This window comes from Nanorana parkeri, unplaced genomic scaffold (genome assembly GCF_000935625.1).
Source record: "Nanorana parkeri isolate BGI_ZX_2015 unplaced genomic scaffold, ASM93562v1 scaffold64, whole genome shotgun sequence".
Taxonomy (NCBI): Eukaryota; Metazoa; Chordata; class Amphibia; order Anura; family Dicroglossidae; genus Nanorana; species Nanorana parkeri.
The window spans coordinates 2095739-2122303 of record NW_017306332.1 but is presented as its reverse complement, the minus strand read 5'-3'; the positions used below and the strand labels follow the sequence as shown (position 1 = coordinate 2122303).

Sequence of the window (26565 nt, the reverse complement as noted above, 5' to 3'; positions counted from 1 at the left end):
AGGCAGTGTAGTTTGATTTAAAAATACTTACCCCAATGACTTTGGCAAATAAAATGCTGAAACCTGGATGGGCCCCTCCATTAATCATCGCTGCAATGGTTCCAAACAAGATATAAGGCCACTCTGATTTATTCAGTTTAAGTATTCTGAAAAATGAAATTTGCGGAAGCTTTTCCTGTAATAGCAAAAAGGGATAAGGAACAGATAAACAAGAAGCATAGTGTTTATGGTTAATACTCTAGTCTGGCAGTGTTAGAGTCTTGGGTTTGATTACCACCAACTACACCTGTGCATGGCATTCTATATTGTCCTCATATTTGGATAGATTTTATATTCCAAGAAAAAAAAAAAATTAGTTAAAAAAAATTCAGCTCAAAATTCGCTCTGTATGCGTGAATGTGTCTGCAGCAGAAAAGTTAACCTGTAGGCTCGTTCAAGCAACAGGGACTGATGTGAATATTTCTATTCACTCTGTTGAATATTCAACTCTGTATGAATTAATAAAGTAAGTAAATATGGTTATTTGCAGACAAGCCTATTCATGTTTAAGTTGAACTCCATGAAAAATCCAAAGTTACAATTGCAGTGGGGGCAAGGAGAGGCAAGGAGGAAATCCCTGTGGAATGAGTGACTGACAGTCTCTTCTCTCTGCAAGTAGAAGCAATCAAGAACTGAATGATCAGCAGTTACAAAAATGCTCATCTCTTGGTATAGAGCCAGTGTGTGACATCTGCAGTGTCCCATGCAACCTCTAAACAGCGGGAAGAATATGTTTTACTCTACCCGCACTTCTCCTTTAAGGCTAAAAATAAATGTGGACATCAGTTTCCATCATGTAAAGTATTAGTTATGTAATGTATATGTATATGTAGGGATATCCATTTCACTACTTTAAATGTCCTATTACCTTCTCTTTATCCTCTGCAATATCATCTTCCTCCCCTTTTTCAGACATAGAGAATTTTCCAGTTGACATATTGGAGTTTATTCTCTGTACTAAAGACGGCTTCTCCAGTGTTCCTTGTGCTGTTTCACTTTCCACTGTTGTCTGTATGGCCTGAAAAATAATCACAGAAGTAAAAAAATGTATGTAAGCTATAGAAGCAAATACTGAGTAAAACAAATTTGTTATTATTGTTCGATAAGATTTCTATAGAAATCTGGATTTGATCATATTTTACCACGTGAAAAGAAGCTGGTGCCCACCATTTTCTCTACACATTTCAACTGAGATTCTTATACTAGTAATTCAGAATACCTGAGCTGTTGCGAGTGAATAATATATTCCTTTTTTCGCCATTAATTCCGAATGGGTTCCGTTTTCAGCCACGGCACCATTTTCCAACACTACAATTAGATCTGCTGTCCACACTGTGCTCAAACGATGGGCAATGACAATGGTGGTACGACCCTCACTGGCCTGAAAGAGTTAATGACAGTTTTTGACTGTGTCAGAGCTCAGCGAAGCTGGCCCCCCTTCAATCGGCACAAACAAAAACTCCAGTGTGTTTCTTTAGTGCTACGTTTGTGCTGTTTTGTGCCGCAAAAATTAACATTTGTGCTGCTTTTATTTTAAAGATAATAGCAATTGTTTGTTTCAAGATGATGACATCACCAGCCCCCCTACAACAGCAAAAAGACATGAAACTTGCTGGATGGTTAGTGCTAAAGGTCACCCAGCCCCCCACCACAGCCTAAAGACACAAAACCAGACTGGTTGGTTAGTGCTATTTAATGGAGTTCATAAAATGAAGCAGCACAAATGTTAATTTTTACAGCACAAGCGTAGCACTAACCAACCAGCCCCTTTTCTGTCTTTTGGCTGTTGCGGGGGGGGCTGGTGATGTCATCATCTTAAAAAAACAAAACAATTGCTATTATCTTACAAATAAAAGCAGCACAGATGTTAATTTTTACAGCACAAACCAGCACAAGCGTAGCACTAACCAACCAGCCCGGTTTCGTGTCTGTTGCGGGGGGTGGGGGGCTGGTGATGTCATCATCTTAAAAAAAACAAAACAATTGCTATTATCTTACAAATAAAAGCAGCACAGATGTTAATTTTTACAGCACAAACGTAGCACTAACCAACCAGCCTGGTTTTGTGTATTTTGGCTGTGATGGGGGGCTGGGTGATCTTTGGTGACCTTTAATAAATGGTTAATAACTTGAAAACGAAAGATGGTAGAATGAAGATTTAAATGGCACAAACCAGCACAAACGTAGCAAAAACCATCCAGCCTGGTTTCGTGTATTTTGGCTGTGATGGGGGGCTGGGTGACCTTTGGTGACCTTTTAATAAATGGTTAATAACTTGACAACGAAAGGAGATACAATGGAGATTTAAACGGCACAAACCAGCACAAATGTAGCACTAACCATCCATCATGTCATCATCTTGAAACAAACAATTGCTATTATCTTTAAAATAAAAACAGCACAAATGTTAATTTTTGCGGCACAAAACAGCACAAACGTAGCACTAAAGAAACACACTGGAGTTTTTGATTGTGCCAATTGAAGGGGGGCCAGCTTCGCTGAGCTCTGTGTCAGCCATAAAGAAGGTGCAGCTATAGTGGATGATTTATGTAACTGAATGACATTGCTGGGAAACGATACCTTGTCTAGGGCAGCTTGTACAACAGATTCACTTTCAGTATCCAGTGCTGAAGTAGCCTCATCCAATAAGAGTATTTTAGGGTTTCGGACCAAGGCACGGGCTATAGCTATTCTTTGCTTCTGCCCACCACTTAGCTGGGCTCCTCTTTCCCCAACTAGGGTTTCAAATTTCTATGGAAGAGTCAAAAAGGAATGAGACGTTATGAAAATGTTTTATTGTATTTTTATTATGATTTGCAACTACAACAAAAAATGTCAGTAGCAATCTATAAGTTTAAATTTGCCATTACAGATGAGAGACTGATAACAAATAATAAACTTCAAAAACCATTTTACACTATATTGGGACATTTTAGGTACGAGTACATTTTATTTTTTTACTATAGGTATTTATATAGCGCTGACAATTTACGCAGCACTTTACATAGAGCACATTCACATCAGTCCCTGCCCTCAAGGAGCTTACAATCAAAGTCCTTATCTCACATGCATACATACAAGGACAATTTAGAGAGGAGCCAATTAACCTTCCAGCATGTCTTTGGAGTGTGGGAGCAAACCGGAGTACCCGGAGGAAACCCACACAAGCACAGGGAGAACATGCAAACTCCTTGCAGATAGTGTCCTGACTAGGATTTGACCGGGGACCCTAGGTGCTGCAAGGCAGAAGTGCTCACCACAATGACACTGCACACGCAAGGATACAAAATATGGGCAACACCCCTGTTTATTTATTTGCTATTCCATTCAGTTTTCATAAATCAATACAATTTGTCCTTATTTATCACAATGGGGATGATTTCCTAACTGTGTAAAAAGTAAACACTTGGAAAAGAGAATGCTCACCTTGCTTAGTAAAAATGTGAATCTGGGTTCACTTCCACCATCCAGACATGTGCTAGCAAAAGCCCTGTTTTTTCATTTATTATGCAAGTCATACCCAGCTTACCAAGCTAAGTGAACATGTACTTTATAAAGTGAACACTTTACATCTTTAGAAAACCAACTCCAGTGTTCGAGTGAGTTATTGTCTCTGCTATGCACAGAGCTCTATCAGCATCTTTCTCTCACTCTCTTAAAGGAGATAATGGAATTTTGATTGGAATTCTGGATATATATTAGTAATATAGTTTGAAGTTGATCCCTAGTCCAGGTGTACATATAAGTATTCGAGAGATATTTACTTATCCTCAACGAAGATATCCGAGAGCCTGTCACAATCCTTACCAATGCTAATGGTGCCAAACATACAGATTTTATGTTTATGATTCTATGATATTAGCAAAAGGTTCAGACCAAGCTCTAAACCAGAAGTGCCCTGGGGCTACCCGCCCAATCAGCTGCGGGTCAAGGCACTCCCATCTGCGCAGCTGAACATAAACAAAGGAGCAGGATACTTGTGCTGCTGTCACTGACCTTAAATGGCCACATGGCGATATTTGGTAAATGTCATTAACCAAATATGCAGGCAGGGAATTCCTGGGCTGCTGCGAATTGGGCGGCAGCGGAAGGAGTTTCTATTCATGCTCAGAGAAGCTCCTTCCCTGTTCAGAGGAGCTCAGGTTTGAACTGGGTTCGATCCGAACCTGAGCTTATCCCTAATTTCCGTACTCACAAGCAAAATCCGTATTTATTAGAATGATTTGCTTCAGTGGTCCATTCATGGCTAACCTGAGTTAAGAGATTGCCTACAAAACAAGTTCACATTAGCAGCTATTATTTTAGTCTACAGATACATACATCAGGAAGCTCCATAATGAAGTTATAGGCATTGGCTTCTTTAGCTGCCCTCTCGATTTCTTCGTCTGTCACATCTAATCTTCCATACTTAATGTTGTTTTTAATTGTTGTTCCAAAAAGTATAGGCTCTTGGCTAACCACACCGATTAATTCTCTGTATCGTCTGATATTCAGGGACCGTATATCATGACCATCAACCAATATCTAATAAAACAGATGGGATAAAAGACATATATGCCAGTAATACCTGGAAAAATACATATATGCAAACACTCATAATAGATATCATTAAAAAAACAGCTTTTATTATTCATCCAATATGACACACAGTATTAATAATATTCACATGAGGAAGGGAAAAAACCTAGATCAACTTTTTACTTCCTCCTTTAGGAGAGAAATGACACATAGAACACGAAGTGAAGGAAAACAACATCAAAAGCTTAATATACAGCAATGAAAACCTGACAAGCATTTTAACCTTATCCTAAACATCTGGGAAGGTTCTCATCCAGGTTATGGTATATCTGTAAAAAAGGCAACTGGACTTGCTGTATTTTTCTTGAAGACGTTTCACTGGACATCCGACCAGCTTTCTCAATTCAGAATTGAGTTGAGAATTCTGAATTGAGAAAGCTGGTGGGATGTCCAGTGAAATTCTTCAAGAAAAATACAGCAAGTCCAGTTGCCTTGAATTTTTTTTTAACAGACTTATCCTAAACCTATTCTTAAACTATTAAAGCCCGAAAGATTGGAGTTTAAGTGATACCCTTCAATTGCTAACATCTATTTACTAATTACAGAACTCTATTATAATTTCTTTTACAGATGCTATCTTTTAGAATACCCTAAGCTCACCACACACTGACCACAATCTGAAAATTTCCTTTAGATCTACTAACAATTATGCAATGAAAGGGTCTGCCTGATTGGATGGTATAAGTAGGTCCTCATATTACATGGTTTTGATAAATCCAAAGCTGATTGTACAAAGATTGTACAGTATGATTATAACATGTATGGTAAGCCTAAATTCCCTTATTCAGGCATTATACAGGCTTTGAGGGTATCACTTAAACTCCAAACCTTCTGTATTAACTGATGGCTAACATAGTACAATACTCTACTACAACTATTAAGCTATTGGTTGGGATATAAAGAAACCCAGTCACTTTTCCCATAGAAGTCTCTTGTTCACCCACTTCTAGATCCATGACTCACCTCTCCCTTTGCTACCCCACCACTCAGTTCGCCCAGCATACAACCCCTATGTAAGCTCCATATCAGAAGGTGTCTGTGCTTACACGGGGATAATGATATCGCCCCCTCACTCATTTGAAAGTGTTCTGGTCTGGCGATTGATACTGTGGGAGCACAGTGGAGGTGAATATAATGTGGTCAGAGGGTGAACTTAGGAACAGGTTGTTTCTTTGCCCTGAGCTGTTCAGCTTTCAACTTGTGAAATGAATGATTCCTTTTTGAATTGCTCACACAGGGCTTGGGAACAAAGTGCCTGGGAGCTAAGTGTAGCTAAGTGGCGTAAAAAAATTGGCGTTTAGACAATTGAAGTTTAACCAGGCCAGTTGTAACTTCTTCCAGGGCGGTGATATAAATTACTGTACAGATACTCCTAGAATCAGATCCTAATAGGTTGGACTTGATGGACTAATGTCTTTATTCAACCTCAAATACTATGTAACTATGTAATGAATAAAACATAATTACCTCTCCATCATGTGGATCATACAGTCTCTGCAGCAGCTGCACTGTGGTGCTTTTACCACAACCACTTTGTCCAACCATTGCAACTGTCTGACCAGATTTCACTGTCAGATTAAGTCCTTTCAGTATCTGCACAGAAAATAAATACATTAGCATTTTCCCCTTATTTTATGAATACAGAAGACTCATGTTTTCCCCATGCTCCGCATCCTATTGTTTAGAAGTAAGAGGGATTGCTTACTTAATATTAATAGGTTACATGTCAGACTTACTTATGGCTTACGATGTGAAAATTTCTATTAATGTTACTTCACTAGACTCTGCATACAACACGTTTTTGAGCTGGTACTTGCTTACCTCCAGCATAGAATATATAGTTCTAGGGTCCTCAAAGAAATGTCCTCTAGGATGTAACTCAGAGGGCAGTATGTCATGGGCATGTCACAGGCTAATCAGTAAAAATGAAGGTTTTAAGGGTGTTCTTACCCTTTTATACGTGTGCTGCATACACATAACAATGCCCTGAGTTTCTATTCTGTTATCATTTTCATGGTCTCGTCTGTTCCCTTGGAACTGGCTATGAAAGGCCAAAGCAGGAGAGCAGTGTGCTGAGATACTGTGCTCCTAAATTACCTAGAATAGCAGAGTTAAGGGTGCTAGCATCCGCCACCAGTCTCAGTCTTGCAGAAGCTTATTTATTTTAATGTATTATTTATTTATTACAGGAATTTATATAGTGCCAACAAATTTACACAGCATTTCACATAGTTGCACATTCACATCAGTCCCTGAGATTACAGTCTATGGTCCCTATCTAACATGCATACATATGAGGGGCAATTTAGAGAGGAGCCAATTAACCTTCCAGTATGTCTTTAGAGTGTGGGAGGAAACCGGAGTACATGGAGGAAACCCACGCAAGCACAGGGAGAACATGCAAACTCCTTGCAGATAGTGTCCTGACCGGGATTTGAACCAGGGACCCCCCAGTGCTGCAAGGCAGAAGTGCTTAATGATGTTGGGGTTCAGTGTTTGTATTATGGATATATAATGTCATAACTACCTCTGTATTGCCTTAGTGCTCTAAGGCTCGTGGGGCAAAGCGCACTTATGAATCTATTATCAGAAGCTACTTCATTTCCCAGGACAGCTAGTGTGTCCAAGGTATATTGACGATGTTGGCTATCATAAATCTGTTCATAACAGAAGCATCTTCAGGTATAAGCCTTACATGCTTAAATGATGAACTTGTCAGTGAAAACATCTCCATCTATTCATGCATTTGTCAATATGCATCTATAATTTTAGTCAATGTAATGCAACCTTTTCATGCATAGGTAGGAAGCTAGACAGCTTTGCATTATTTTTCGGAGAGACACTTCTTTTGCCTAACCCAAGAAGCCTCAATACGGAGTTATCAGCGGCAATGTGTAAATAGATATAAAATAAGAAGATATCACCAAGCAGCCAGCAACTGGCCGATGAACTACTATTATTATGAAACATTACCAAACAGCCCATTCACTTAAACACCCTTTACCTGAACAGCCATTCTTGATGGATAGGAGAAATGCACATTTCTAAATTCTACATTTCCCTTTACAATGTCTGGCTCGTATCCTTCTCTTGAAAAGCTGTTGATTTTGGATGGCTATAGCTAATAATGAGCAAATTGTTAACTGACTCCAAAACTCTAGGTCTGTTTCAGACAAACTTCAGCTTGTAAACTGCAGTCCAAAAATTAATATATACTGTCGCTATTTAAAAAGCTTTCTGCAGACATCTTGTGGCTCTCTTGAAGCTCTAAAAATACTCCAACTCCAATTTAGGAGTGCTGAATTCAGACCTGTCCGTGGCTTTACGAGGCTTTGAGCAACATGCAAGCCATTCTAAATCTTGCTGAAAACCCGATAATGCTTGTTTGAAGCCACAACCAGCACTTGATCCATATTCCAAACTTCCATACTGAAGCTGGTGGGGATTGTAAGGGATTCAAGAAAAGCTGCTCCAAGCTTGCTGAATGCTCAGGTAAATATTAACCATATATTACACTGTTTGAAGAAGCTTTTCCAAACTAAAGCCTATGTGAAAGGTTCAGCCTTATTCAATAGTTGTACATCTTAACTGCTAATTCTTAAAGCATATGTCAAGGCAAATTAAAAAATACCCAGTTAGTACATCTCATCAATAAATTCACAATTTCCCATGTTTTAACTTTTTAAACATGCTGCAAGTGTTGATGTGCCAGAAATATGATATGCTCCTACCTTTCTCTTTGGCATAGCAACACAGTGTATTTTTAACTTTGAATTCCAAAGCGCATGGTGTCAGCCCTGCCTACTTCATTTCTGATGCATTACAAAGAACACAAACCTCTCATCTGCTCCCCTCTCCTCATCTCTATAACCCCTCTTTGTGCACAAACATTGATTAGTGTAATTCTTCTTTTATTATGCAAGAATAAGTGATTTTTAATCTGAAAGGTACGGAGATGTTCAGAAGCAGTCGTCCTTTTTCCTAATGTTAGAGGGTCTGTACTGAAAAAACTAATCTTGGTTTTTCATAAAGTGTTTTTTTTCATTGTATAATGCTTAGTCCCCCACCTGATCAATGATTTTGAAGATGTTATAAGCAGCACCTCTTGCCACAGAAAAAGCTTCAAGGTGAGAAGCTGCCTGACCCAGGCAATAGCTGCTGAAGACCACACTGAAGAAGATCTGTAAATTAAAAAGGAAACTAATTACAAAATAAAATAGGTATTTAAACATTTGCAGCATTGTAATATCTCTGCTATTTGCAATTGTCAATAAACTGCAAAGTTCCCTGAACTGGCAATTGCATCCTGCCATTTTTACGCAACCCGCTGGGTTAAAGGGAGAGTGGATTTGTTTTGAACTTCTATTACTTACTATTAAAATAATATTTTAGAAACAGCTCTTGGTTCCAAAAAAAAGTTTACAGAACTCAATAGCTTGAATTGAATTTTACACATAGAACTAAATGGGTGGGAAAAGCTACCAGGGAGACACAGGGGTTGATTTACTAACCTTATAAACACACCACGAACATGTATACACCTCTGTAGTGTGTTCCCTCCCAGCATGATCTATGGGTGGAATCTAAACACCTTTGTAGTGTGTACACACCCAGCAGGTGTGTTGTGCAAAGCCCTGCATGAATTTGCAAGGTGATGTTGTGTAAATTAGCTCTATGTTGTGTTGCTTGCGTTGATGAATGCAGGAATGTAAATGCATGAGCTAACCATTTTTGTCTAAACTGTGAAGCAGCATTATATATGCATCATGTGCATGATTTTTCCATATATGGCATTAGTGAAAATATGCTTATAGAGACTTTTTGGTTGATAAATACGTTTTGCTGTGTAAAAATCACACGCACCTAGTGCGTGCGTGTGTTTAGGTTAGTAAATCACCCCCACAATCTCAAAAGAAGCAGCTTCTGCTGTGCTCTTTGAACCACGTTATGGCTGCACCCGGTATTAAATACTTATTTTTGAAAACAAATATTTTACATTAAAAGAAAATATAAAACCAGGTTAAAGTTATTAATATAGAAACAAATCAATTACAGATTCCCAGAGTCAAAGTGTAGAACTCACCAGCATTACTCTACCGATTGTATAATTTTCGTCAGTCAACGCCAACTTTGTTCCATACCAAAATCCAAGTCCATAGGAAGCATAGATGATAAAATACATAACTCCAACAGCCAGCTGGGAAGTGATAGCCTTTTTTATACCAATTTTTTTAGCTTCTCCCAAGTTATTTGTGTATCTGAATATAGAAAAGTATAGACCGGAGGAAAAGGAGGTAACTTTTTTAGCTTGCACACAAACATCTACTATATTTGTAAACTTCTTGTATGTTTTTATACAAATGAGGGTGATAAAAAAAAACCTTTTTATTTCTTTCTCCTGTCCTCCAAATGCCACCACTGTCCGTATGGAGGAGAGGACCTCTTCAGCCACAGCTCCAGCCTTTGCATATGCCGTAAGCTCCTTGCTTGTCAGAGATACCAGCATCTAAAGAATTGCAGAATGTTAGTATGTAACTGAGGCTAAAAGGGAATCTGTCATGAGAGAATGATGGAGGCTGCCATTGCTGACCTCTACTTTTGAAAACTTGTTCCCTGGCTGCCATGCTGATGCTTTGGCTTTTAGCTCACTGAGTACCTGACCCTGAACATGGCCAGCGTTAAAGTATTCTGACACTATAAACAACATGCATGTTTGGGTGTTGTTTTAATGTCTGGGGCAATTTCAGTAAGTCAGCAATGGCAGCCACCATACTTCTCTCATGACAGAGGCACTTTAAAAAACAAAACAAAACTATCATCCCCAAATATCTTGAAAAGTGTTAAAGTAAACCTAAAGTATATTAAAAAACTTTAGATTTGCTGGCCCCTTTAAGGCTGCCATTATGAAAATTGTTTCCCGCCTCCTACTTATCTCTGTACTTCCCCAGAATCACCAGAAGGAGGTTATTCCCTCTAAGCTCCAACACCAGTCAACACTGAGAGGGTTATTCACTATAGAGCCGAAGGATTAAGCCGAAGCTTTGGCTAATCTTTCAGCTCAATTTGGCCGCCGGAAACCAGAAACCTTTAGTGAATGAATGCCGCTCGGCTGCATTCGGCTATTTACTCACTCATGAGAATAGGGCTGAATGGCAGCAAGTGTACCGGCGGATGTTCAGCTCTGCCAATCCAGATGTTGGATCGGCTGAGGCAAATGCGCTCTGCACTTCGGTTCTGAACTGAAAGGAACAGAAGCCAGCCGATGTACGGCTGATTTCAGCAGATGTACGGCTGAAACCAGCCGTACAGGGATGAAGTGAATAGTTGAACAGCGTTCCGCTCACTTCACTTTGTGTCGGTTATTTACTTGGCTGCCTACCAGCTTAGTGAATAACCCCCTGAGTGTTTAGGCAAAAAAAGGAGCGGCAAGTGCTGGAGAGGTGAGGATAAGATGGTTAAAGAATGAATAGGTAAGGAGACAGCGTGGGTGATTTACTAACCTAAACACACGCACGCACTAGGTGTGTGTGATTTTTACACAGCAAACCTTGCAATTCATGCAGGGCTTTGCACAACACACCTGCTGGGTGTGTACACACTACAAAGGTGTCTATATTCCACCAATAGATCATGCTGGGAGGGAACACACTACAGAGGTGTATACTTGTTCGTGGCGTGTTTATAAGGTTAGTAAATCAACCCCAGAGTCTCTTTAATACCTTCTTTTTATGTCTGTTCCTTCAAGTGAATTCTATAGACGAGCTCGCACCCTACATATGAGCATGTTTATGTGGTTCCAAAAATAATAACCATGTTAAAAAATAAATCTCCTTCCTGATTGTTTGCTGTAAACGTCACTTCCCCAATCTCTTTTCTTAAGTCCCACAGTGTTTGATACCACATGGTCTTCCATCACCTTTGACGATATGGCTGTTGAAATGGCCACAACTGGACCGATTGCTATTAGAACTAGAGCAAGTTTCCATCCTTTTATTAATCCAATTAATAATCCCGCTACAAAGGTTGAAATATTTTTGATTCAAGAAAGATGAATAAAAAATAAATAAATACAATTCTTACTCTGTAAGACGGGTGTTAAGTTCACCAGACTGAGTGACATCAAACCAGCCAATTTCTTTTGCTAACACAGAATGAAAAAACATTTTTCTCATTGTTCTAGTCTGTCTTGCAGCAGCCAGAACCCAAAAGGAGACCTGAAAGTATCCACAAATTATAACTCCTGCTCCTATCCCCACATAGTAGAGGGAAAACCTGAAAACAAAGGAAATATCTGTAAATATAACAATGCAAAAACGTGGGAGCTGATAGGCTAGATATGTCTTTCTTAGATTTCTTGAACATTTCTGTGGTAAGCTATTCACATTTATGCTTCCGGTTCTGCCATCATAAGAGGCTATCATGTTCAGTAGTCCCCAGGGATATAAATAAAAGCTGGAAGACCTGTCTCTGTAGACCCCACCTATAGCCAAAATAGCACTTTAAAGGGTTGTTCCATCCAGTGGCGTAACAATAGCCATAGGAGCCCACGTGACTGCGATGGGGCCAGGAGTAGGAAGGGGCCCTATTAGAGGGGTTGATTAGTAAAACTAAACTGTGAAGTTTCTGGTATAGAAGGGCTGAAATCAGGCCTTAGGATGGTCTAGTCACAGATTTCTCTCTGTGCATTAAGAAGCATTTTATTATCTATATTAGCAGTGTAGTTTTATTGCCCTCTGATCTTCTCCTACAGACTGAAATTAACCTGTATGCCTAATGCAGTCACAACTCCCAGAGGTTCACTGTAAAACCTGTTAAGAGGGCTTACTTACTAATGAAGCTAGAGTTAAAAGAAGTTGTATTAGGGATGAAGAGAAAGTGTGTGCAAGAGCATTATTCATTTTATCATAATATAAATTATCATTATGGTTACTATTAATAATGCTACTATAAATTTTATCCCCAGCACTGCTCCCTAGTAGTGTACTGACTATGCTGACAGCTCTCCTGCTGCCCGTCCTTGATACATACTTCATGTTAAGATCAATGATATATACGTATATTGTCACAGTGGACACTACCAGCTACTACAGAATAAATTAGCCGGGGGCCCCATGATTCACAGTTCCGCCCCTGGTTCCATCCAAGTGTAATATTTCACTGTTGGTTAAATGTCTATGAGTTTAATCGATCACGATCTTGTATATCTCAATTTACTGCACTCTAGCAGCAAGATTTCTGTATTTAAAGTTTCGGGTAGAGAGGAGAGGAATTAGAACACCTATCAGGTTTTTATTTCTGTGTCTGCCCATTAGGGATATCCATTAGGGATATTCACACTGTATATTTGTCCTGGTGACCGTTATCACTGAAAGTGAAATAGAATCCCAAATTTTTGGTTGTTATCAGAACAGGAATAGATGGGAAATCTTCCAATGGGGGCACTAGTTCTGTCTTCCTATTGTGACTATCAGACAGGAAGTGAAGGGAAAACTCCCCAATGGGACAGTGGCAAAAAAAGCTATTAATGGTTATAACCCTCCATTATTCCATTCAAAACTAAAAAAGTGTTTTGGCTTCAGTTCTACTTTAAATTCCCAGTAGAAGAAACACAGCTGGAGGAGTGTGACTGCATTGTGGGGCAGTGCTGAACATTCTAAAGCCTTTAGAGCAGGGGTAGCAAACCTCCGGCACTCCAGCTGTGGTGAATCTACAAATCCCATGATGCATCTCTCTTCGAGAGTCATGTCTGCGAGAATCTTGCAATGCCTCATGGGATTTGTAGTTCCACCACAGCTGGAGGGCTAGAGGTTTGTTACCCCTGCTCTAGAGCTATAAGAAGTGATTAGGTGATTCAACCCTTCAGCACCCACCCATAACAGAAATGCAAGTTTTCTATATTACCCATCAATCTATATTTGGTCATGTTTAATATAAAGAAACAAAAAACAGCCAAACTGTGAAATCAACTTACAGAGTCATCTGCTCGCCAAGTGGTTTGAATTTAGCACATTCACCTGCAAAATAATGAAACATACAAAGTATTAATTGTGTGTAAATGTTAGTCAGCATTGTATATAGCAAAAAAACTATTTTTATGTCACCAAAATGAGCTGACCCTGGCAGATGCAGCTGCCCTTGTGGTAAATGCTATAATTGACAGTGTAGGCTTAGCCATCAACATAGCACATAAGGCTCCTTTTTTTGTCTATTTAAAAAAATGAACTTCCAATTACTTTTGTAATTGCTCTAAACAAAACCGTTCATGTATGAGCAAAACCAATATTTTCAGTAAATATTTCCAGCATGTGCACATTTCCCCATTTTTACCTCTTTAAAAAGACTATCAATAGAGAAAAATATCTGTTGATCCTGACACAAATCGAGTAAGCTCCTAACTTTCTGTGTACTCTGTCTCAGCCCTCCACAGTTCTCCTGTGTGGACTACAGAACATCTCTCCTCTTTGTGGGGGGTGGAAATTTTGTTTCAAATGCAAATTGGGATGACATTTCATGAATTCGGACATTTGGATGCATCTGTTTAAGAGCGTAAAGCAAAATGCAGTGCCTGTACAGTGCAAAGTAATCCATCAGATCTTAATTTGGAATTCTCAGCATTTAGCCCCTCCTCTTCCTTGCTAAATAAGCTTGCCTGTCCTACAATGTGTTTGACTGAAAGTAGTATAGACTGGATAGATATACTGTATACTTGGTATATATCTGGCCAGAGACGGCAAATAATACTTAATATTTATATAATCAGAATACGTGGGTTGTAGAAATACTTGATACTTCTCAGACTAAAAAAGACCCCTGATTTTCTTGTTTAGAACCCAAATTCCCCAATCCCTAAGAATGGTGTAAAATCCAGACATGTATGATGAGAGGGTCAGGAGGTAGAAACTGTTACCCTCTTCTGGGTATTTTGTAGAGGGGCCATTGTCTCTATCTCTCAATGCAAACTTTGTAGGGGAAGTGAGCTGACGCAATGCTTTGCATGAAAACATGGTGCTTTTTTGTACGCTGTTGGACTCTGTAAGAAGAGTGAACTATTTAGAAAGTCTGTACAAGTTTCTAATACGTAGATGTTTGAGACTATTAACAAAATCAATGCTCTCTGCAGTTGGTTTCTTACTAGGTCCTACCTAAGAGGTCGTAAATAAGGGAAATCTAGGATTAACTACCTCTAGCACATACATATAATATCAGCTTTGTGGGATACTCCATTACATCATTGTTCCAAAACTAGTTCTATCCTTGTTTATCAAGAAACTGAAACATGGTTGTCTCCAAGTAATCTTAAATTATATTATTAGAATTATGTGAACAAGACTTACTTGTGTTAGATAGAGATGAATTGTAACACAAAATACTGTCAGTCATTTCTCCAAACACGATGAACATTAAAGGTTGAGAGACTCCATTTCCAATGGCTCCAAGAACTCCAACAATCATATAAAAGATATCAAGCCCATTGGCATATCGAAACTAGAAAACAACATAAAAAAAGAACAGATAAAAAAGTAAAATAAAAAGACGTAGTTGGCATTAATTGGTATACAATACATTAAAGCAGAATATTATACTCTATCTTGCAAAAATCATATTTGTCATGATATATTTTAAAAGGTATAATATTAGAGTGACTTACAATCTCAATCGGGCCAACACTTTTCATTTTTTCTTGTTCTTTGTTTTTCTTTTTTGGATTCCTAGGAGAAGAATGACAATTATATTTAGTAGAAGCGCATACCAGATTACAAAGGCCGAGGAAGGTCTTGTTGGTTGTAATTAATAGGTAATGTTTTCAGAATTGTATGTTATTGTGATATAAACCACTTACTATATATTCATTTTATTCTTTACTTTTTATCAGCCAAAAAACTCACCTCAATTGGTTTTTATATGTGCTATTAAGGTTATTTGTATTTTATACCTCTGTGTTTTATTTGTACTAAATCAGCAAATGAATGTAAATCAGTTGGCATTGTATACTGTACAACTGCTGGTGTATACCTTCTATATGTTATGCAAACCCAATAAAAGACATGTAAGGCCGAGCTTCCATTGAGGACCTTTATATACACTGCATAATCATTGTTTTGAGATAATTCAGACTAATAGCAAGAAACTATTCACAGTATTGAATGCCTCCTGGCTCCTGATCAGTTCAGGTGTTCCCAGGCTCAGAAAACAATCAAACAGCCTAGGCAAAGTAAAGCAGATCTATAATGACTACTTACAAGTTAGAAATACTGAAGGCTTGTAGACCAAGGCATCCTAACAGGCCTGCTTCTATCAGCACAGCCCTGCGCACCTTTGCAATATACCACAAAAAACCCCTGAAAACAATATAGGTGTACATGCAATCTCCTCCACTGCTTCTGAATATGCAAAGTTTAGGGCATTACCTATTGCCAGACCCAACCCTAACCCTAGCCCTATTTATTAGCAGGTAGAGAACTTACATGCTGAGAGCAATGCCCTACCCTTACCCTACACCCATCTCTCACCAACCAACTCACTCTGTAACCCCAACCCTCTCATGAACCCTCTCTCAAATCCCAACCCTATTGTTAACCCACCCTGCAAGCTCAACCCTAATGCTAACCCTTGCTGTAAACCCAGCCTTAACGCTAACTTCCCCTATAATGCTAACACTAACCCTCTCTGTAACCCTTATACTTACCTTCTTTTCACCCTAACCATCCCAGTAACCGTTTCACTAACCATTCCTGTAACCCCAACACTAATTTTTATAGTAATCTTCCTTGTAACCCTAATCCTAACCCTCCTTGTGATCCCTACCCTAACAGTAACTCTAATACAAACCTTCCCTATAACCCCTAACCCTAATCATCCCTGTAACCCTTTGCACTAACTCTCAGTAATATAAAATGAACCTATTGCTTGCAATCTCACCTCTGCCACACTGGGATACTCTGCACCAAAGATCAACCTTATGAGCTGGGCAATGGGATATCATTGCCAGAAGCTGTTGTTCCATGCCTAGCCCATATAAATACCAACTTCCAGAAAATCAGCATACAGGTAGGATCTTCAGAAACATTGAGAAAGCAGGCAGTGTTATGCAGATAAGATATTCAGAAATACTGAAAAAGCAGGCAGTGCTATGCAGGTAGGAGAATACACCTGAGATTTGCCTGCTGCAAAAGTTATGTAATGAAATTATTCAGTGACCAATATCTAATGGCTCAGGATTCCTTTAACAGAAATCCAAAATATTGAAACAGATATGTTGCATGTTTTAAAAATATATAAAAATAGCAGTGACAACATTGAATTTGTTTCAGAGGTCATCTATAACTCAATGTTTCCACTTGCCTTTGTTTTTCAGAGCAAGTGTTATATATTTTATAACTCTATTTCAGATAATAAGTTTATTTTAATCATTAATCTGGGTCATGGGTTTATATTTAACTAACTTGTTCTCTGTACTGGTATGATTTCTTCATAGATATACCCCTAGAACTTTATACAGACTTTAACTGCAAACTTGCTCATGGCCATCCAGGCTAAAATGAAAGTTAGTTGAAGGGCCCATTTACACCAATGTCTTGTGTTAATCGCACATTACCATGCAGTTGATGCATGCTATCATGCAACTCACCTACCCTGCGATAGAGTATGGCCGATGCGTTGCGTTGCCATTCATTTAAATCGCATTCCAACGCACATTCCGGCTGCAATGCGCTGCCATGTGGTTCCACAACACCACGTGTTGTAAAAAAAAGTAGTGCATGGATTGGTGTGAATGGGCCCTTAAACAGCTGCTAATGATGACTTTCTTCTAGATACCTGCCTGTGGCTTTAATACCAGTGACCTGGAACAATCATGCAGATTAGAAATTTAAAATTCCAGACCTTCATACTCGTTGCAAGTTAGTATTGATCCTTTTAGATTTGCCTTAAAGGGAACATCTTGAAATGTTAATTGTGCTTAAGATGTACCCTGAAAGATTCACTTTTTGCCTTGAATTACTTCTGAAAAATAGAAGGGCAATTCTTGTGTCTTGAGCCTCATATCTGTATATCTGCAACATGAGGCCTAAGGCATTGCTGACTCTGTCTGATAGTCTTAGGAGATTTAAATTGAGATTTGATGATGTCACTACTTTGCTACTTGCTGTTCTCCTTGCTAGAGGGGAAGCTGTATCTAAAGACCTGCAGTACAAGGATTTTCCTGCTTCTTCCTTTCTGTGAACCTGTGCTTCCTTCATCTCCTGCTGCTTTTTAAATATTTCCCCACCAGTCATCAGATCACCAGTAATTAGATCATGAGGAAGCAAAGCCCTGCCTTTAGCAAGATGACCACTTCCACAAAGAGACACAGCGTGGAACAAGGCAACACAGTCAGGGGGGGAAGACAAGTCAGGAAGGGGGAAAAGGATCAGTAGCAGGGAGACCACAGGCCATATTATTGACTACGGTAGTCTCTTGCCATCTGCTTGTCATTTTGGGCATGACTTCTACAGATGCAGACCACTGACATACTGCATCATTTGTTTGGCTCCTGGTTGGAGACCTGTGTTATAACACACCAAATATTTGAAATTAGAGACTCCATCAATTTGATGTTGGCTTTACACATGGATACAGGGATATTTAGTATTTCATTTTATTCACAGCATCACAATCCAAATAACGAGCTCCATCAAGAAAGTATAATTCTATTTTACCACCAGTTTTTGTAATTTTAACTCTAACCTAAGCTTTACTGTTTTTGATAATATGCTTTAACATGCAGCCGTATGATCTCTTTTAGTGAAAAAGCATGGGGTAATTTAAAGTAAACTAGGGCAACGTTTGGCAAAATAAATACATATATGTAAAAAAATAGACCCTCATATGTTACATGTTTTTTTTATTTCAGATACATACTTGAGGTCCTCCTGCATCATATAATTTTCTGTTGCAGGTTGACCGTTAATGAGATTTAAACCATCTTCCTTAAGGTCAGTCATCCCTTGTTTTTTTCTTATGTCACCCAACGTGTAAAGCAGCTGTTAAATGAAGAACAACATATAAGAAATCATAAAATAAGGTAGAAATAACATGACATTTTTGAGAAATACTGACTAGAGAGCTCACAAATGTTGTTAGTCCCGGATTTACACTGTAGCCATGTCTGTACATGTCCTGCTCTGTGTAAATGTTGCACCAAATTTAGGCATCGCTTGCAACTATTAGGTGAGGATTGAGCTGTCTAATGGCCACATAAGTATCAATATGTTCATTCAATGTGATCGCATTGAATAAAAAAATCACAGATCAAAGACTCTTCATTCAATCCATTTTGTGAGTTCTCTATTGATTTAGACTCTGCCAAGTTGATGATTAACAGTGGTAGAATCAATCTAACAAATATCCATGTGTCTATGTTGGACAACCAATCATAATTCAGATCGACTAAATGGTTGGTTTTTACAGATCCTCTACATAAATAATCTAATAGATTGTATTTTCGATTGATATTTTCACTCGACTTCAAAATGCGGAAGAATATTGTGTGTGTTGCATTGTACAATATTCGATGATAGATTGTTTGTAGTGCTGAGTAAACTGGCTTGAGTACGGGTACCTCGGATGTCCACTGAACCTAGTCAGAAACTGAACCCATGGTCGCACTTGTTCTAGCAACCAATGATGATGGGGGGCTGCCAGCATCTTAACAACCAATGACAACTATTGGCAACCAAATGACGTCTTAGCAAGCAATGACAATCAATGACAGCATCATTAGTTGCCAAGATGCTGTCGGCCCCACATACTGTAGCTTACTATGGTGCTCCTGCCTGCATCCTAGTAACCAATGGCGCTATGCACTGCAGCCACCAGGCACCCAATGACTCTATTCAGCAGACTGCATACAGCTTGGGTTCAGGCTGAACTCATGGTCAACCCAAACCCAAAGCTCATCCCTATTTCCCTCTAGATCAGATGAAAACAGTACTTGACACCTGGCACTTGTGGCAGCTGATGTATCAACCTTCTCACAAAGAATAAACTCTTCACACACCATGCTGCTCCCTCACAAGGACTAGAAAACCTTCATTCGAAATTCTATAACAAAAAGCACAGAGGGCCCCTACATTCAGAAAGAGATTTTATAAGCGCTTATCACTGTACTTCTTGTGAGTATATTTTTACGGTTTCTTATTCTACAATAAAACAATTCTGCACATGCCGGTGCGCTCTGTGCTTTTTGTTATGGAACAAATTGCTAGATGTTTGGCCACCTTAAGGATTCCAAGGGTGATAATGCGCACTTTTATGTCTGCACTGCAGTTGTGACACTAACCATTTAGCAACCTTTGGCAGAGTCAAAGAGGCAGACTCATCACCATCAATCATTTTCAGTGAGACTTGTGCAAGTATAAATGTAGTCCCAAAACAGAAATAAGGCCTGATTGCAGTTTTCCCACTAACTACCAGTTCTGCTATTTAAAGAGCAATTCCTGCACAATGCATTGTCTAAAGAATCACTAAAATCTAGTATTAAGTGAGCCATAACTCTTAAAGGTTTTTCATTTTCAATATGATCTGTCAGAAGAACAGCAAGTGTGGTGAAAATCTTTGACTTCAAGTTACAGTTGTAGTTATAAAAATGCTGACCGACAGGCTTAAAGTGGAAGTAAACTGCAGTGTAAATGTTTGGTTTTGCACAGCATACTTGTACATTCTGTCATAAATCTTCCTATCTGCAATTGTTTCTGTGAATTGGTTAATCAAGTGGCTGAACACACCGATTCCAAAAAAAGATCAGAAAGATGGAAACCCCGGTGAGGGAGGAGAGCGCTAACACTGCAGTGTTAGAGGGGATCAATTTGGCAGGCAAGTCTGCTATAATCCACTGATGTGCTGTGCATACGAGTACATTATGGCTAAAAGCTCCTGGGGGGGGGTCTTTTTTATTCCTTTTTTTACTTTACTTCTGCTTTAAGGGCTCACACCATTTTCCGGATCAGATCTGGTCCGGAAAATGATGTGGACCTACCCGCAGTTCCAGTGCATTCCAGAGCAGACAAAATGAGACATGCAGTAATTTTCTGATCTGGTCTGGACTGCCCTGCTGTGAACAGAGGCCATAAATAGCTTAGGGATACATTAAGATGCATTTTGTGACCGGAAACAATCTGGTCTGGTCTGGAGAAGATCTGGATGTGGTGTGAATGGGCCCTAAAGCCTCTGACCCCATTGGGAGAATTTTTGTACTTGTTGTCCCATGGACAGGTATACAAGAAATTCAACAGAAAAACACAGGCAGCAAGAATATATATATATTTTTTTCGGTATTTCTGTTTTTTAATACTTCCTGTCCTAACAAGAAAATGAGAGAAAATCTCCCCAGTAGGGTCTCAGGTGGCAATAATTAACCTGACCGTCATATACGGGGATACTAATGGAGATCAAAAGAGATCATTGGCTTATACTGTTAAGGTGCTTAAAGATAATTATTGGTATGTTCCCTCTGGCTTGTCAAATATATATCCCTAGTCAGAATAAATTCAGCAGTTTAAACATTTTCAAAGGTAAATTGTAATGTTAGTTGTCATTAAAGTAAAACACGAGCCAATTTTTATTTTTCATACAGTAGTGGTGGATGAGATAGAACCTCTATCGTTTTTTTTTTGTTACAAAATATAGAAAAAGAAAAGGACTACGAGGTCAGCCGTGTATCAAAAAATCCTTTAACAGCAACAGTATAAACATAAAGGTACATGTAACCAAAGATCCTTCTTACTACAATAACATCCTGATGTGAAATAAAATAAATGACAAGTTGTTATCCAGCTGTATCCATTCACTACCATAAACATGAGTGACCATACATACAGTGCAGCAACAGTGATGTCATTAAGCATATACAGGTGATACTCGAATAATTAGAATATCGTGCAAAAGTAATTGCAGTAAGTTCTGCAAAAGGGGCCCAAACCAAGTACTGAGTACATATGCATGCTTGTACTTTTCATAGGTCCGATATTGTTCTATGTACAATCCTTGTTTTATTGATTGCATGTAATAATCTACATTTTGGGGTTGTGGATTTGGGGTTCTTGGGGTTTTCATGAGCTGTAAGCCATAATCATCACAATTATGAAAAATCACGGCTTGAATTATCTTGCTTTGCATATAATGAGTCTATCTCATATATTAGTTTCACCTTTTAGGCCCCGTTCACATTGAGCGATTTATCGCGCGATTTTTGTAGCGATATCGCTCATATTTCCGCACTATATCGCTCTATGTAGCTTCACCAATACAATTCAATGTAGCTGTTCACATCTCGTCGCTCAATGTCGCTCAATATCGCTTGTAGCTCGTCGCTGGTAGCTTGTCGCTTCTACATGACCCTTTTTTAGAGCGATTTTGAGCGATATTGCTCCTGATTGCATACAGCCCAATAGGAAGATGTCGTGCGACACGTCGCTCAATGTCGCTCAAAGTCGCGCGATTTGCATGTCGCTCAGTGTGAATGGGGTCTAAAGTTGCATTAGTGAAATAAATGAACTTTGCACGACATTCTAATTATTCGAGTTTCACCTGTATTATGCATGTGTGTGTGTGTGTGTGTATATGTAATGTGTGAATTAAACAGTTCAAACAACTTGCTGTGGAATAACTGTTTATAATGAATATTTTTACAGTTTATTGTTGTATGTGCCCCTTTTAAATGGTTTTCTTCTTAGGACCCTTTCACACTGGCACTGTAAGTTCTCCCCAATGCATGGAATGTAAAACGGATGCTAGTATGTTTAGATTCGGCTGCCCATAGACTAACTTTGGGCTTCCGATCAGGTCTGTCTGAAAAACTGACAGGCGGATCTTACCGGACTGTCCATCTGAAAGATACCCAATTTTATTCCTAGAGACACATCAGAAAGTATCTCTGCAAAGTGTATGAAATCCCACTTTTGTCAGCTGTCACCCATCGGGTGTCTCTACTGGAAGTCTCCTCTACTTCTGTTCTGATAACAACGATAAGGCTTTGGATTCTCCTCACCTTCTGTCCTGGCAAACCATGACCATGGATTTTCCCAGCAGGATGACAGACAGCAAGAAAAACCTGACATTCTCTCTGATGCTTATGACGACCAATATAAGTCCTCCCTTTTAATCCACCTGCTCAGCACCGCTAGCACCTGTGTCCCTTCCTTCTGGAAGTCGCCCCAAGTGCCATTTCTGAGGCTTTGATTTACAAATGTAGGACTTAACCACAATCCACAATACTGAGGAGCGATTTCATGACATGTGGAGACCTTGGCTTTACTAGACAACCACGTACCCATAACTAAGTGTCATGGCGCGTGACTTCCCCACATGATTGCTCTCAAGTTCATTGTGTGGTTGAACTGAGACCTTTAGCCTTCTAACAAGACCTCACCTCATCTGGCTTTCCATAAGGGCATACAGGGCAGCTGGTTCGCCTGTACCACCCCCCTGCCTATTCTGGCTCCCCACTCTCCTTTCTTTCCTCTCTTTTTTCATTTTGATTTCTTCCTTCTTTCTACTCATGTCCCCGGTTTATTTCCATATTTATTCTTTATGATTTTCATTGTCACATATGTCTAATTTAGAGGTTTACTGGTGGTCTTTTCATATGATTGTTTTGCTGCTGTATATACATATATGTATACATGTATATGCATGTTACCAAGCTTATACCAACTTTTCAGTTCCATATATTTGTATATTTGCTTGTTCTTATCATACTTTCAACATATATCGACATGTCAGTTGTGGGGTTCTGTCGTCACTTGGCGCCGTTTATTTGACTTTGTATTTAAATGCTGATTTACACTAATTTCTTCACCAATAGAGGATTTAAAAAAAAAAGAAAAGAAAGAAAAACCTGACGAGAGTCTTTGTCCCAATCGATCCTGACCTAAAAAAATAGTTTGGGCTGTCATTCTCCTTTAATGTGTTAACTACATAACTTTGGACTTCCGATCAGGTCTGCCTGAAAAACTGACAGGCGGACCTTACCGAACTGTCCAGGGGCCTCATTTTATTCCTAGAGACACATCAGAAGGTATCTCCGCAAAGTGCATGAAATACTAGACATGTGCGATTCGTTTCGTTCCGAATCGAAATTCGGACGAATTTTCGTAAATTCGGACATTCGGATGTATCCGAATTCCGAATTACAGACATAACGAATGCAAACGAATCCGAATTTCCGAAATTCGGTAGCGTTCGCACGAACGTTCGTTTCGTTTTCTGTTCTTATTCGTTTCGTTTCAAAGTGACATTAGAGAAGGAGAAAAATATTTTTTCCCCCTCAAATGTCACTTTTGCTGCAAACGAACGAAACGAATAAGAAACGAATAAGAAACGAATAAGAACAGAAAACAAAACGAACGTTCGTGCGAACGCTACCGAATTTCGTCCGAATCCGAATTCCGAATCCGAATTGACTTTCACACCCGAATCCCGAAAAACGAAATAACACAAATCCGAATTTAAAACGAAACGAAACGAAACAAATTTTTTGGCAGTGCACATGTCTATGAAATACCACTTTTGTCAGCATTAACTATATGAAAATAATACATATTTAATTTATTCCACTCACCGTAATTCAATGTTAAATTCAAATAAATTAAATTAAAATATATTAAGTTAAATTAAATTCTGTACAAGGTAATGTAATACATATCAGTATACTATAAATGCCCACTAAATGTTATATTGTAAGAAACACACTGTAGCATACCTGGATTAATCTGAGATCTCATACAAAGCATTATTTACTGACCTGTGTTTAGCAGTTTTTTTCTCTCTGTGGAATAAGTAGGGATTAACTGTACTCTTTCTTTTATGTGAAAGTCCCAGAGCCGATGATGTATCTATGAGTCATACACTGTAATCATTAAAAGAGGCAGAGTTACAAATGTAATATTGCACAATCCCATAGCAATCCCTTCTGCTCTACATATTTAGAACGGATGATGTAATTTCCCATTCTTTAGCTATCAAATGAACTTGTGCTCGGCAGAAAGCTATGGCAGTGAATTTCTGTTCAGCTTTACCGGGGTCTGCTTTATCAGAGCGATAAGATAATAATCTGATTTTCTGATCTCACAGTTCAAGTGTTACATAATTTGCTGACTGGATCTAAAAAAGAAGGAACTGAGAAAAAAAGCAGACTTGTGAAAATGAAGTAGTTTCAAGTTTTTATAAACTGTATACACTATTTATAAAAGTGACACTGATTCATTTATAGATATATCGATCACAGATAAAGCATCATCTTCTTTATCATTCCATATGGAGAGGTCAAAGGTGAAGTCTAGGCAGATAACAAAATTCCAGCAATGTGTCTAGTAGAAAATCAATGGATTCCTTCTGTACATCATAGACAGTGTAGCTCACAATGTGCCCTCATTTGAGCTGGCCATACACTATACAATCTCTGAACAATGTACAGGACATACACTAGAAGATTGAAAAAAACCCCCAACAGATTCCCTCATCCACGCTACACATCACCCCCCCCCCTCCCAGCTGGGCTATTGCATTCAGACAGCAGTGGAGGTGCCACAATCAGAATACCCGAACAGTGATTACAGCTGATTGGCTTGTTCAGCTAACAACTTTCAGGCCAACTCCTTCAACAAAATTTGATTGAAGCTGTAGACTGGCCATACACTGTAAGAATTTCAGCTAGTTCCTGTGAATTGGCCATAATTCCTACAGTGGGTTGCCATGCCAGCAAGACAAAAGTTGACTTTTGTCAAAGGAGCCACAATTTTTATTTGAACAGTGACTGCAACCAATCAGTTGCAGTCACCATTTGGGTACTCTGACAGAGGCAAGCGGCTGTCAGAATTCAATTGCCACAGCGGAAGATTCATACAGCCATGCTGTGTAGCATGGATGGAGGAATCTGTTAGATTGTAGGCTGAAGGTAAACAAAATCTTCTAGTGTATGACCAGCTTTACCAAAACAAAAAAAGTTTAAGGATTACAACAAATTAAAACTGTAATATGCAAATCACCCCACAAAAACATAACCTGCAACATCTATAAAAAAAACGTGAAATCCTAAAAACCCCCACTAAAATCTACAAAAAAAACAGAAAAACCCTAAAAAAAAAAAAAAACACCTGAGAAGTCAAATTAACTTTAGAGGGTGATGCCACTTCCCAGGCGACTTTGGGAAAATGAAATTACCCCCTGCAATCTGCCCCCTCTCCCCCCTGCTGCACTTACCTGTCAATGATCACTCCTTCCCTCCATGGCTTCCCTCCATGGCCATGGCAATATTCGTACTCCATACACGGGATTGCAGCTCTACAGTATGTATGCCAAATTTTGCTCACAAATGGCAAGCACTTATTGGTCATCGCAGTCACCTGACTGAGCTAACCAATGAGAAGCACTTCTTAGCTAGGAGCGCTTCTTATTGGTCAGTGCGGTCAGAAGCGCTTCTCATTGGTCAGCGTGGTCAGTCAAAATTTGAAGTACATACCACAGGGCTGCAATCCTGTATATGGAGTATATTACACCAGCAACCGCGGAGGGTAAAGAATGATCGTTGGCCCACAAGTGCTGCCGGGGGTTGGCGGGATGGGGAGAGGGTGCAGATTAGTGGTGGTAAATCAATTTTCCCAAATTCACCTAGGAAAGTGGAACTACCCTTTAAATAGTTACCCGGCTACATTCCACCCATAAAAAAAGTGGCATGCTAGGTTTACCATCAATATATATTTAATATCAACCATGTTCATAAAAGGGACTGGCTGTAATAAAATGGGAGCTAAAAACAAATGTAATTTCTATGTATGCGAGGTTACTTTACATGGGCAGCACAGTAGCATAGTGGTTAGTGCTCCTATGGGTGGTCCGTGAAGAGGTGAAAGAAGAATGCAATTGGAGAGTTGCAGACATCAAAAGAGCTTTCCTCCCTTCCACCCTACAGAT

At 39.1% G+C, this 26565-nt stretch overlaps 1 protein-coding gene across 2 annotated transcripts in view; it reads right to left on the bottom strand.

Annotated features, from left to right (window-relative positions):
- Positions 1–26565, bottom strand: part of ABCB5 (ATP binding cassette subfamily B member 5) — a 169803-nt gene that overhangs the window by 11999 nt on the left and 131239 nt on the right. Inside the window, exons 13-15 of one of the 2 annotated variants that reach the window (XM_018576330.1) lie at positions 1259–1420; positions 908–1057; positions 32–175 (exon numbers count right to left, since the gene is read on the bottom strand). The exons of the other annotated variant lie outside the window; for it this stretch is intronic. Of the exons in view, the coding sequence (XP_018431832.1) occupies positions 32–175; positions 908–1057; positions 1259–1420 (456 nt within the window). The remainder of the gene's footprint in view (positions 1–31; positions 176–907; positions 1058–1258; positions 1421–26565) is intronic. 2 annotated transcript variants of the gene reach the window in all.